Raw genomic sequence first — 15,395 nt, forward strand, 5'->3', positions numbered from 1 at the left:
TGTGCAAAGCCAAAGGCCTTCAAGATTACTTCTAGATAGTTCTAGTTAACCTTATCATATGCCTTTGACAGGTCTAGTTGCATCATCATACCTGCTTTCTTCTGTGTGTGAAGTGTGTGAATCATCTCTTGTGCTAGTAAAATGTTGTCCAAAATCTGCCTCCCCTCCACATAGCTAGATTGCTCTTGCGAAATAATGCCTGGAAGTATGGGTTTCATTCTATTGGCTATAACTTTGGAAATAATCTTGCATAAGACATGGCATAGTACAATTGGACGAAACTTAGAGGGTGTATTAGCTTCCTTCTCCTTTGGAATAACGGTAAGGAAGGTAGAATTGAGGGACTTGAGGATTGAAGCTGAGCATTGGGAATCCTCTACTGCCTCCCAGACTTCTGTTTTGACTATCCCCCACCAAGCTTTGTAAAAGTTGATGGTGAATCCATCAGGCCCGGGTGCTTTTTCATTAGGAATTTATTTTACAGCCTCTTCCACCTCTTCCATGGTTATTTCCCGAGTTAAAGCCAAGTTTTGCTCCTCCGTAATTAGCTTGGGGATGGAGTGAGTAAGTTCATCAATGGCCTCCATTCTGTCAATCCCAGGTTCTTGAGCTATTCTGCTGAAATGCGTAGTAAGAAGGTTGGAGATCTCTTGATGTGTCTGAATCGTGGTTCCCTGTTCATCTTTAAGGCTTAGAATTTTGTTGGCTCCTCTGTGGTCTATAGCTGATATATGGAAGAATTTCGTGTTCTGTTCTCCTTCCTTAAGCCACTGAACTCGAGATTTTTGCTTCCAAAGTGTTTCCTCCTGTTGGAAACATAGTTGCCAGTCCTGCATGAGTATCTTTTCCTTATTCACAGTTTCTTGGTTTATGTTCCCTTGAATCCATTCTTCATGTATATGCTCTAATTGCTCCTCTAGTTTCTTTTTTTCTTTGAATATATTCCCAAAGACTTCCTGATTCCATATTTTGATTTTGGCTTTGATATGTTTCAGCTTCCCCTGTAACCGATACATTTTGGTACCTTTAATGCCCAAAGGTTCTTTCCACCATTGTTCAATTTGCTGAATGAACTCAGGATGAGTGAGCCAGAATTTTTCGAACCTAAAAGGTTTATTTCTAGGAGTACCCTGGATTGCTGCAGTCAAAGTGATGGGCCAGTGGTATGATCCTCCACTGGGAAGAATATCCGATTCCACAATGATTCCTTCCATCAGTATACCTTCTGTTACTAAGAATCTGTCTAGACGAGAGGCTATTTGCCTTTCACCTCCTCTTTTATTGTTCCAAGTGAAAACACCACTTCTGGGGAAGACATCCACGAGATTGGCCAAATTAATGAAGTCTAGGAAAGCTTCAGAGTCTCTGTGGAGTTTCCTTATACCTCCTTTCTTTTCCATGAGTGTGGTGATCATGTTGAAATCACCTCCAAAGATCACCTTAGCTTGGGGATGTCTTAGCTTCAGGTTAAGCAGAGTTCTTAAAAATAGAATCTTATCCTCTAGCTTCTGGGGGCCGTATACATTGGTGCAAAGATACATCTCAAAGTTTCCTACTACTTGAATTTCTATAGCTATGAAGGATCTGGCTGCCTCAGATGAAAGGAGCTAGATTACTTATGGATTCCACAAAATGATCAGGCCTCCCTCCCATCCATTGCTAGCTGTCTCCAAGTATTCCATGCGCTTACCTAGTTTTTTGCTGATACTGTTTACCGTACTACTTGAGCATTTAGTTTCCTGTACAAACACTATGTCTGGTTGTTCCTTTTGGACCTTCTTCTTTAAAAGATGTTGTTTTGTTTGGCTATTTAGCCCTCTAGCATTCCAAGACAAAACTTTCATTTTAAACAGAGTTTAGGAGGTTAGTGAGAAAGCCTCTAGGGCTTTCATCTTACAGGAATTTAAGAGAATTTGTCCCAGTTCTTGTAATGCCGCATTGTTGGTCCTTCGTCCTCTCTTTTTTCGATGCTTGGAATTTGTGGAGGTTTGATGCAATCCTTGTGTGTGGACCCCAAACCCTTTAGCTGTACCCAAGCTCTTGCTTAGGAGCTCCATCTCTGCCCTTTGTCATGCTATGAATATGTCATTAATTCTCTTTACCTCCTCTTCTGGTATCCATTCCATTCCCTTGTTTTTCCAATTCTCCACCATGTTTGGTAGATCCATCCCTTCTTGCTCTAGTACATCGCTTAATTCCATATCTTCCCTCCTGATTTCACTGGTGAATATTTCTAAGTCTTCTTCAACCCCCCCTATTGCTTCTTGAACCTGGGGAATGGTACTCAAAGGGTTCATCTTCGGTTCTTTCAAATCTGGCACTATTGTAGATCTACCTATTTTTGTGGTTTCTTTTTCTTTAATGTTGTCCTCTGATTCCATCTCAGTTTCAAAGACTTCGAAAGCATTGCTTGTATTTCCTTGTGAAGTGCTTGCCTTGGTTTAGAGTTTTCCATTTGCTCTGTGTTTGGCTTTCGGTCTGGTGAAGATTTCCTTGTTCTTCTTTCCTTTTCCATCCTTGAGATCCCCTACTCCCTTGTTCAATGAGAATTCTCTAATTAAATGACCATTCTCATGACATTTCCTGCAACGGAATGGGATTTTCTCATAGTCTATGGCTTGGAAATAATCCTCATCTCTGTATTCGAGCCATAGGCCCTCATGCAAAGCTCCTGACACATCCATTTCCAGGCATATTCTGGCACACGAGGTATACCTTTTTTGCAATGTCACTTCTGAGACCTTGATGAAGGTCCCTAGCTTATTACCTACTTTTCCTAGAGCTGCATGTCCCCAATAATCAATCGGTAGGGAAAAGAGCTGTATCCAAATTGGGACCTGCTTGAAGGTTTCCTTTTCAGGTATGAACTTGGGTTTACAAGGCCTTATGTAAATATTGGCAAAGGCAAAGAAATAAGGCCCTCCATCAAATATTCAATCCTTGTCTTCTAAATTGGAAAAAACAACAGTAAAGAAACCCTTTGCTCCCAAGTGAAATCTTACATCACCTTTTGGTTTCCATTGTTGATTTTCCACTGGAACAGAACCCTTTCTGTAGGCTAGAGCCCCATGAACCTGCATATTACCTGATGTTCGACCATATGCTCCCTATATGACTGAATCTCCGGATCAGATATCACAACCCTTAGGGTTTCTGCAGCTTTGGGCTTACACGGACCCTGGTTCATTTTTCTATTGGGTGTTGACGTCGTTCCCCCTTATTCCTCCTTATCCTGATTTAGGGCATCTTCCTCTGCTACTGTTTGCTCTTTCTCCTATTTGTTTCCATGAGAGAAATGTCCTCGGGTTGGATTATTTTTGTCTCTACTCTCTATACGTTTTCTTTCTTCCTTGTCCTTCAGCTTTTTATTATTATTACCTTCATTGCCTTTCTTCCCCTTGCTGGTTAAATTTTCTGGATCTGACTTTTCAAAACCTGCTATCTGCACCCCATACTGTGTTGTTGTCTTGTTCATCATTATTTGTTTGAATGATGGGGTCCCAGTGGACCCCATGTTTTCCATTTGTTGGGTCAGAGTCTGCCCCCTTCTATGGAGCTCTGTTGCTCTAGCCCTATTCTTCTCCAGAGTTAGTACCTCGATCTGCTGAATCCGTTACTATCAAACCCTCGTTTCCACCAGAGCCACTTCTCTCGTCTCTGCCAAATTTTTTTTGATAATACTATATTTACGTTAATATTATATAAAATTTTAATCCTAAAAGAATGTTGTTAATATTAATATATGCATGATGTTAAATCTATATTATAGTCTCTACAAAAACATATTTTGTAAGTTGTAAATAATTACTACTATAATTTGATAATACTATATCTACGTTTGTATTATATAAAATTTGAATCCTAAAAGAATGTTATCAATCTTGGTATATGTACAATGTTAAATCTATATTATAGTCTATGTAAATATATATTTTGTAAGTTGTAAAGTTAATTGGCTATTAAAATCAATTAAAAAAATGTCAAATATAGTTAAAAATCAAACAAAAAATGTCAAATATAGTAAAAAAATCAAATTCTTATGCTTAGATGCTGGTTTGATTTTGTTGCTACATTATGTGCCTCATTGAATCATTTGCCTTTCCATGCCAAATTGAATTGTTTTCACCTTACTCTAAGTTTTTAAGAATGTGAGGATATGGCCACAATAATTTTGATTACTGCTTAGAATCCGCTAGGTTTTTCCATCCACTGAATGCAGGTTCTTGCCTTTCTCATTGCCTATAATGTTATCACTTTGTCTCTTGCAACCTGATGCTAAGGTATTCACAAAAGAAACCCAAAGATTTTAAATATAGCTTTAATAAATTTGATTGTGAAGTTTAATGCTAATTTTGTACGAGCGCAGAGTAGTATCTTCTCATACAGATGTTCCTCTTGGCTTTTACATGTAGTGTGCAACTATTACTTTCAGCACTCATGGTTAAATCTTGTAGGTGAAAAATTATTTGAAATGAAATATGTGAAATTAAGTAAATATTTATGTTATTATTTACGGCCACACAACATAATTCATCGAAGGCTCGTTGACCAGTCAAACCTACGACCTTAGCTTGCACATTTAGTGGCAAGTCAGCAGTACAGATTGCTAACTGGGCTGTCACATTTTGCAAAAATTCCCCTGTTTGTGAAAGTGAATAGAACATGATTCTGGGAGCATACGGTGTCCGTTTCATGTGAAATAAGTTGCACTGAATTGAGGATGACGAGACTATGGGACATTCAGGTTCTACATTGATCTGAAAATTTTTAATCTTGAGCTATTTTTTTAGCACCTGACCAAAATGACATAATCATACATGCCAAGGAGAAACAAGCATAGGTAAATGGATTGATACTTCAAAGTTTGTCAGAATTGCAGCGATATGGGCCACTTCAGATCAACCATGAGCAAGAGGAAAAAACTAATGGGGCATATGGCAGCAGGTCCCATGGTGACTACATGTGGGATGGAGAATACATGATTAGAGATGGAAAGTCCTTGGATACTCCATATACGAGGGGTGATAGACACATGTACTACTCTAGTTCTAGTTCTGAAAGGAATTACGATAGTCATCGTCATCATCCTTATAGGAGGAGTGACAAGCGATATTTACAAGATGAGTTTAAGAAAGAAAAACCACCTACTATTATGGAACCAACTCATAAAATAGAAGGAGAAGTCAATCAATGACTTCAAAATTAGCCTCTTTCAGGGGGAAACCTCCTTTACAATACATAAATGAAAAATTATTGGATGATACAAATGACAAGATCTCCTTTCTATATATAGGAGTCTAAGGGGTCACAATATAATCAGAGTCAACATAACAGTAATAATGTAACGGCACAAAAATAATAATAGTGGGCTTCTATGGGGCACAATAATTATAATATGGGACTACATGGGCACAACAACATAATAAGGGGATTGAACTAATAACAATAAGGGGCTACACTAGTAGTATAGGGACCTAACATGCCACTCTCCTTCAAAAAAGTGTTTTCCTCAACACTTGAGTAGTTCTGTAAGCTTCTGTATAAAATTCTTATCCTCCCATGTAGAACCTTCAGCGGTTAAGTTCTTCCACTTGATGAGATACTTTGAAATTGATCGATTTCTTAGCTGTCGGATTCATTTCCATGACTTCTTCAAGTTCCAATATTATTTTCCCTTCCTCTTCACTTTCCAACGATATTGTTTGAAATGGGAACTTGTCACCTATTACCTTCTTTAACCATGAAACATGGAAAACTGGGTGCACTCGGGAAGATGTGGGAAGCTTCAACTTGTATGCCATAATACCAATATTTTGCAACACCTTGTAAAGACCATAGTACTTTGTTGATAATTTATCATTCTTATTAGCTTGCATGAGGGACATATGTTTGTATGGTTATGGCCGTAAAAATACCTAGTCTCCTACATCAAAACTTCTTTCGTTGCGATGTTGATCTTCCCGTTGTTTCATTTAATTTTGTTCCAAAGTGAGGTTAGCCTTTAAAATTTGGAGAACTTGTTGTTGATGTTCGATGTGATCTTTCACTGTTTGAACCTTTTTCTTCTTGATATGTCCTTCTATCTTGAGAGTGTCAGGAGTGGTAATTCCTTCCAATGCATTACAAGATATGGTCAAATTCATTTCTTATTTCTTTGGGGTTGGTTCCTAGTGTATATCCTCTTGTTTTGACATTTCTTAATTCTTTTCTTCCTCTTTGCAATCTGTGTAAAATAATTTATTCTCATCACATTTATGACCTTTAGTGTATTTTCTATCACAACTATAACAAATACCTTTTGCTCCCTTTTCTTCCAATTGTTGTGGTGTCAACCTTGTAGGTTTTGGGAGGATAGGAGCAATAACACTTCCAAATTTATAGTTACGAGTGGTTGGCTTCCTTGTTCCATAATTTTTCTTTCAAATTTTCTTGCCAACCTGAATGCCTTCTCATATTAATCAGGTTCCCAAAGGCGAACCTCATATTGGATGTTAGCCTTTAAAGTCCCTATGAAGACTTCAATATTATGCTTCTCTCGAATATCATTTACCATTATATTAAATTTTTGGAATTCTTCAATGTGCTCTTACATTGAACCCTTTTGTTTGAGATTTATCAATTCACTAAAGAAGGTGTTCATAATCTCTTAAGTCAACCATTAAGAGGTAGAAGATTATCTCATTTTACAAAATTTTCCATCTACCTTTGCGCTTTATTGCTTGGAATTGCTTGCAAGTTATTATATTCCCTCAAATTCCCTTCAATTGGGCTTCTTGTGTAAGATTCCTCCTCTCAATACACTAAGAAAATAAACTACATCATTTACTTCTATTTTATGTTATTATTTTTTAATTATTATTTGTTTAAAAAAATTAGTTAGAAGCAATTAATGTTGTACATAAAATATACTTGGTTCAATGTTCTTTGTTGCTATTGGAATTAATAAATAAAATTTAATTATTAATATTTTAATTTACATGTTAAAAACCAATATAAACATATTAATGTGGTTGATATAGTAAAAAACTTCATTTGTATCTATCGTTGATAGATACGCTCACACAACCACATTAAATATTAATGTGGTTGATATAGCCTAAGACTACATTTGTATCTACCACTAATAAATATATAACAAAAAAAATAACCACACAAAAAAAATAGAATAAATATTATTATTATCATTATAATTAATAATAATTATTTATTTATAATAATTATTATTTAATATTAAATGTCATTTATTATTATTTAATTTTAATTTAAGCAATATAAATTAGTTATTTAATAATATTATTAATTAATTAATCATCATCATCATCATCATTTTAAAATAATAATTATTATTAACATTTTTGTTATCCATTAAAATTGCTACTATTATCAACTAATCTTATTATTAAAAAAATAAATATTAAATAATTAATTCTTAATATTATTTAATGAAAATAATAATAATAATAATAATAGCAATAATAATGTTTATAATAATTTATTATTATTAAATTATTATAAATTCTCCAAAATCGAGCATCGTCCTACAATTTTGCCTAGATTTCCGCTAACCGGACACCACTTCCGTTGATTTCAAGGAGAAATTGTCAGAAACTTTAAATCCTCTAATGCCTATAATCCAAAATTTGTGGCCATATGGGGGCCACGTGCCCTGGGCTAAGGCTAATGATCTGCCCCCACCGGTCGAGCCCCCGCACCACTCCGTTGGTGGTCCCGTGGGTGGTGCGTGCTAAGAGATGGCCCCCCGTGGATTTTCCCTTTCCCGAAACGCGAAATACATTTCAAATAAATGTCGAGTGCATGGTTTATTAAGAACCATTTCTATTGCGTGTTGGTATGAGCTCTAGATTTGTGCCTAGAGATCGTGGGTTCGACCCCGGTAGTTGTTTCCTGAATCTTGTCCCAAAATTTTGGTGGCCCCTGGGTTGCCATGTGGTGGCCTTTGGCTGGGCCACGTGTTAGCCTGTGGTTGGCCACCAACCACCCAATAAAAAAATGCCAATTTCACCCAATGAGATCATGCCACTTGGCACTAGATGACTCACCAATGGCCCTTTCACCAGTCAAACCTACCACCTTAGCTTGCACATTCAGCTCCAAGTCAGTAGTACGGACTGCTGACTGGGCTATCACATTTTGCAATAATTCCCCTATTTGTGAAAGTGAATAGAACATGAGTCTGGGAGCATACAATGTCCGCTTCACATGAAATAAGTTGCACTGAATTGAGGATGACAAGCACTATGTGGTCATTTAGGTTCTACACTGATTCAATAACTTTTAATTTTGGGCTATTTTTTAGCACCTGATCAAAATGACATAATCATACATGCAGAGGAGAAGCAAGTAGAGGTAAGTGCATTTATACTTCAATGTTTGTCAGAATTGCAGCGACAGGGACCACTTCAAATCAACCATGAGCAGGAGGACGAAACTAATGGGGCATATGGTAGCAGGTCTCATGGTGAGTACATGTGGGATGGAGAGGACATGATCAGAGATGAAAAGTCCTTGGATACTCCATATGTGAGGGGTGATAGACACATGTGCTACTCTAGTTCTGGTTCTGACAGGAATTATGATATTCATCATCATCATCCTTATAGGTGAAGTGACAAGGGATATTTACGGGATGAGTTTAAAAAAGAAAAACCACCTACTATTATGGAACCAACTCATAAAATAGAAGAAGAAGTCAATCAACGACTTCAAAATTAGCCTCTTTGAGGGAGAAGCCTCTTTTACATTACATAAATGAAAAATTATTGGATGATACAAATGATAAGATCTCCTCTATATATAGGAATCTAAGGGGTCACAATATAATCAACATCAACATAACAATAATAATGTAAGGGAACAACAATAACAATAGTGGGCTTCTATGGGACACAATAATAGTAATATGGGACTACATGGGCACGACAACATAATAAGGGGATTGAACTAATAACAAAAAGGGGCTACACTAGTAGTATAGGGACCTAACATGCCCCTCTCCTTCAAAAAAGTGTTTTCTTCAATGCTTGAGTAGTTATGGATGCTTCTGTATAATATTCTCATCCTCCCATGCAGAACCTTCAGCGGTTAAGTTCTTCCACTTGATGAGATACTCTGAAATTGATCGATTTCTTAGCTCGCAGGTTCATTTCCATGACTTCTTCAGATTCCATTATGATTTTTCCTTCCTCTTCACTTTCCAACAATATTGTTTGAAATGGGAACTTGTCACCTATAACCTCCTTTAACCATGAAACATGGAAAACTAGGTGCACTTGAGAAGATGCGGGAAGCTCCAACTTGTATGCCATAGAACCAATATTTTGGAACACCTTCTAAGGACCATAGTACATTGTTGATAATTTATCATCCTTATTAGCTTGCATGAGGGGCATTTGTCTGTATGGTTCTAGCCGTAAAAACACCTAATCTCCTACATCAAAACTTCTTTTGTTGCGATGTTGATCTTCCTGTTGTTTCATTTGATTCTGCGCCAAAGTGAGGTTAGCCTTCAAAATTTGGAGAACTAGTTGTTGATACTCAATGTGGTCTTTCACTGTTTGAACCTTTTTCTTCTTGATATGTCCTTCTATCTTGAGAGTGTGAGGAGTGGTAATTCCTGCCTATGCATTACGAGATATGGTCAGATTCATTTCTTATTTCTTTGGGGTTGGTTCCTGGTGTATATCCTCTTCTTTTGACGTTTCTTGATTCTTCTCTTCCTCCTCTTTGCAATCTATGTAAAATAATTTATTCTCATCACACTTTCTATCACAACTATAACAAAGACCTTTTGCTCCCTTTTCTTCGGATTGTTGTTGTGTCAACCTTGTAGGTTTTGGGAGTCTAGGAGAAACAACACTTCCATATTTATAGTTATGAGTGGTTGGCTTCCTTGTTGCCATAATTTTTCTTTCAAATTTTCTTGCCAACATGAATGCCTTCTCCAATGAATCAGGTTCCCAAAGGCGAACCTCATGTTGAATGTTAGCCTTTAAAGTCCCTATGAAGACTTCAATATTATTCTTCTCTGGAATATCATTTACCCTTATATTAAATTTTTGGAATTCTTCAATGTGCTCGTACATTGAACCCTTTTGTTTGATATTTATCAATTGGCAAAAGAAGGTGTTCGGAATCTCTAAAGTCGGCCATTGAAGAGGTAGAAGATTATCTCATTTTACAAAATTTTCCATTTACTCTTGCACTTTATTGCTTGGAATTGCTTGAAAGTTATTATATTCCCTCAAATGCCTTTCAATTTGGATTCTTGTGTAAGATCCCTCCTCTCAATACAGTAAGCAAATAAACTACATCATTTAGTTCTATTTTATGTTATTATTTTTTAATTATTATTTGTTTAGAAAAACTAGTCATGTTATTATTTTTTAATTATTATTTATTTAAAAAAATTAGTTAGAAGCAATTCATGTTGTACATAAAATATATTTGGTTCAATGTTCTATGTTGTTTTTGGATTTAATAAATAAAATTTAATTATTAATATTTTAATTTACATATTAAAAACCAATATACACATATTAATGTGGTTGATATAGTGAAAGACTCCATTTGTATCTATCATTGATAAATATACTGACACAACCACATTAAATATTAATGTGGTTGATATAGCCTAAGACTACATTTTTATCTACCATTAATAAATATATAACAATAAAAATAACTATACAAAATATATATATTATCATTATCATTCTAATTAATAATAATAATTATTTAATATTAAATGTCATTTATTATTATTTAATTTTAAATTAATCATCATCATCATCATCATCATCATCACTATTTTAAAATAATTATTATTATTAACATTCTTGTTATCAATTGAAATTGCTACTATTATCAATTAATATTATTATTAAAAAATTAAATAATAATAAATATTAAATTATTAATTTATTAATTTATTTGAAATAATTAATTCTTAATATTATTATTATTAAATAATATTAATAAGAATAAATAATATTAATATTTAATTAATTAATTTTTATTTAATAATAATTAATTGATTAATTGTTATTATTATTTAGTAAAAAAATTAAATCAATTATGGTCGACCATGGTTTGTCATGTTTGTTAATGCTTCATTTTCATATTGAGAGAATCTCCATGGTTGACCATGATTGACCATTGTTGACCATGTTTGACCGTGGTTGACAATGGTTGATGGTGGTTGATCGTGGTTGATTTCCATATTCAGACAATATTTGTTACAATGTGACATTGAACCATGGTTGACCATGATTGATTTTCATATGAAGACAATCATTATGAAAATGAGACGTTGGACCATGGTTGACCATGGTTGATTTTCATATTGAGATAATATTAGTCACAATGTGACCATGGCTATTGATCATAATGGTTGACAATGATTGACCATGGCTGACCATGTTTGATTTTCATATTCAAACAATCTTTCTAACAATGTGCCATTGGACCATGATTGACCATCGTTGACCATAGTTGAACATCATAGTGTGAAAATATTTGTCACAATGTCACATTGGACCATGGTTGACCATAATTGACCATGGTCGACCATATTTGACCATAAGGTAAAGATTATAAACCATAAAATCAATATTTAACACAAATATTAATATTATAAACATGAGGATTAATATTGTAAACCCAAGGGAATACTATTAAAAACCCAAGGGAATAGCATGGAACCATATCACTAATGTTAGACCACAGGAATATAATCCCTAAGATTAATAAACCTAAAGGATTAATATTAAAAACACAAGAGATTAATATTATAAACCTTTGGGATAAATATTGTAAACAAAAGTGATTATTAATATCATAAACCTAAGGCATCAATAAACCCAACGAATTTATATTATAAACTCTAGGAATATGAAGCCTTAGATTAATAAACCCAAGGGATTGATAATATAAACCCAATGGAATAATATTAAACTCAATGGATTAATATTATAAACCCAAGGTATATAAACCCTAAAATAAAGATGATTGAGAAAGGTATACCAAGGTTGATTTTCATATTGAGACAATGTTTGTCACAATGTGAACTTGGACCATTGTTGAGCATGATTGATTTTCATATGATGAAAATCTTTGTGACAAAAGGATGTTGGACCATGGTCGACCATGATTAACTATGGTTGACCATGATTAACCATGGTTGATTTTCATATTGAGACAATATTTGTCACAATGCGACATTGAACCAAGGTTGCCCATGGTTGTCACAATGTGATGTTGGATCATCAGACAATATTTGTCACAACGTGACCATCGCTAACTATGGTTGATCATGTTTGATTTTCATATTAAGACAATCTTTCTCACAATGTGGCATTCAACGATGGTTGACCATCGTTGATCTTCATAGTGAGATGATGGTTGACCGTGGTTGAGCATGATTGATTTTCTTATTGAGGTAATATTTGTCACAATGTGACGTTGGACCATGGTTGATTTTCTTATTCCGAAAATCTTTATCACAATGTGACATTGGACCATGGTTGACCATGATTATAAATTGAAGGAATTTATACTAAACAAAAGTATTAATATTATAAATCCTATGAATAATATTACACCACAGGAATATGAACCCTTAGATTAATAAACCCAAGGGATTTATATTATAAACCCTTAGATAAAAAACCCAAGGGAATAATATTAAACCCAAGGGATTAATATTATAAACCCTAAAATAATCATGGTTTACCATGGTTTCTTTTCATAGTAAGACAATCTTTGTCACAATGTGATGTTGGACCATGGTTGACCATGGCTAATTTTGATAGTGAGGAAATATTTTCTACAATCTTAAACTAGACCATGGTTGACCATGAGTGAAAATGGTTGACTATCCTTGATTTTATGTTTAAACAATCTTTGTCACTACATGACATTGGGCCATGGCTATCCATGGTTGATTGTCATATTAAGACAACTATTGTAACAATGGGGATTTGGACCATTGTTGAAAATGATTGATTTTCATGTTGAGACAATCTTTGTCACAATGTGACATTGGACAATGGTTGACCATGGTTCATCATGATTATAAACCCAAGGGATTTATATTAAACTGTAGGATTAGTATTATTATCCCTATGACTAATATTATACCCTAAGAATATGAACCCTTATGATAACAAAACCAAGGAATTGATTTTATAAACGCAAGGGAATAATAAAGCTATGGAATTAATCCTAAAAACCATGGGATTATAAACCCAAGGTATATAAACCATAAGAGAAATACTATAAACCCTAATATAAACATTGTTAACCATGATTAGCTTTCATATTGAGACAATCTTTGTCACAATGCAACCTTGGACCATGGTTCACTATGATTGATTTTCATATGGAGACAATATTTATCACAATGTGACATTGGACCATGGTTGACCATGTTTGATTTTTATATGGAGACAATTTCGTCAAAATGCGAAGTTGGACTATGGTTGACCATGAATGATTTTCATGTGGAGACAATCTTTGTCGAAATGTGCCGTTGAACCATGGTTGACGATGATTATAAACCCAAGGGACTTGTATTAAACCTGAGGATTTATATTATAAACTCTATGAATAATAATATACCTTAGGAATATGAACCCTTAGATTAATAAACTAAAGAGATTGATATCATCAACCCAAGGGAATGAAAACTCAAGGGCTTATAATATTAACCCCATGGAATTAATATTATTCCCTTCAGTTAAATATTATTCCCTTGGGTTTTTAGTATTAATGCCTTGGGTTTATATTATCAATCCCTTAGGTTTATTAATCTAAGGGTTCATATTCCTAAGGTTTATAATATTAATCCCTTGGATTTTTAATATTAAGCCCTTGAGTTTATTAATGTTAGGGTTTATATTCCTATGATTTAATATTAGTGCTAGGGTTCAATGTTATTCCCTTGGGCTTACAATATTAATCTAACATCTTATAGTATTAATGTTAGGGTTTAATATTATTTTTAGGGTTTGTAATATTTATCTTAGGGTTTATATCCCTCGGGGCTTATTTCGGATTTATAATATTTATCTTAAGGTCAAACATGGTCGACTGTGGTTTATTATGGTCAATGATAGTCCAACGTGACATTGTGACAAATATTATCTCACTATGAATATCAAACATGGTTAACGATTGTCAACCATGGTCTAACACCACATTGTTAGAAATATTGTTTGAATATAAAATTGAATATTGTCAACTATAATCAATCACGGTCAACCATGGTCACATTGTGACAATGATTGTCTCAATATGAAAATCAACCATGGTCCAAGGTCTCATTATAACAAAGATTGTATTCATATGAAAATAAATCATGGATAACCATGGTCAAACGTCGTATTTTGACAAAGATTGTCCCAATATGAAAATCAACCACAATCAACCACGGTCAACCATTATCAAGCATGGTCAATCATGGTCCATCATGGTTAACCATGGAGGTAAACATGGTCAAACATTGCTTTGTGACAAAGATTGTCTCAATATGAAAATCATTCATGGTCAGACATAGTGAACCATGGTTGACCATGATTGCTTTATTTTTTACTAAATAACAATAACAATTAATCAAGTAATTATAATCAAATAAAAATGAATTAATAAAATATTATTATTATCTGATAATAATTAATTAATTAAGTATTGTCAACAACAACAACAACAACAATAATAATAATAATATTATAAACATTATTATTGTTAATATAATTATTTATATTTTTCATTAAATAATATTAAAAATTAATTACTTTTGGTACATAGGTAAACAAAATATTTAATTAATTATTATAAAAAATAAAAAATAAAATAATTATTATATTTATTTTTTCATATAAATAAATAAATAAATTATTATTAATATTTAATTAAATTATTAGTTAATTATTGAATAACTATTTAATTATTTAATAATATTATTAATTGAGAATAGTAGCAATTTCAATTAATAACAATAATCTTAATAAAAGTAGATGTTTAGTCCCGGATCCGGGTGGCATAACCGCTTCGACAGTTATCCATGCAAGAAGTTAATGCCCAGTACTACCAGCTGCAGAGCAGCATGGCCTCCTGGGATGTTAACTCATGCGAGCAGGGGAAGAGTTTTAATGTGAGATCGGGAGGCGGATTTGCATTTATGCTCTGCGTGGATCGACTCAAAATTCCTCATGTTATAAACATGCCGCTCCATTGTTTTCTTACCAAGCTTGGTGCTCAGTTGCGCGATTATGGAACTTGGTCTGAGGAGGCTATGGGTGTTGGTTTAAATTTCGTTCACGGCCACGAGCTCCAAGCCATCTATCTCCAGGGTAATTTCTCCCCTGTTCTGAATT

General features: G+C 34.1%; 1 protein-coding gene across 1 annotated transcript; it reads right to left on the reverse strand.

Annotated features, from left to right (window-relative positions):
- Positions 1-473: 473 nt before the first annotated feature.
- On the reverse strand, positions 474-1,541 carry LOC149184967 (uncharacterized). Its single transcript, XM_089415497.1, has one exon. The coding sequence runs from the start codon at positions 1,539-1,541 to the stop codon at positions 474-476; it is 1,068 nt and encodes a 355-aa protein (XP_089271623.1).
- Between the last annotated feature and the right edge of the window lie 13,854 nt (positions 1,542-15,395).

This window comes from Pinus tabuliformis, chromosome 3_2 (genome assembly GCF_031772625.1).
Source record: "Pinus tabuliformis cultivar Carrire ecotype Pingquan chromosome 3_2, CPIR1, whole genome shotgun sequence".
Classification (NCBI taxonomy): Eukaryota; Viridiplantae; Streptophyta; class Pinopsida; order Pinales; family Pinaceae; genus Pinus; species Pinus tabuliformis.

What these genes read in the sequence shown, in the direction of transcription:
- LOC149184967 (XM_089415497.1), bottom strand. Translation starts at nt 1,541, where the DNA reads ATGTATCTTTGCACCAATGTATACGGCCCCCAGAAGCTAGAGGATAAG.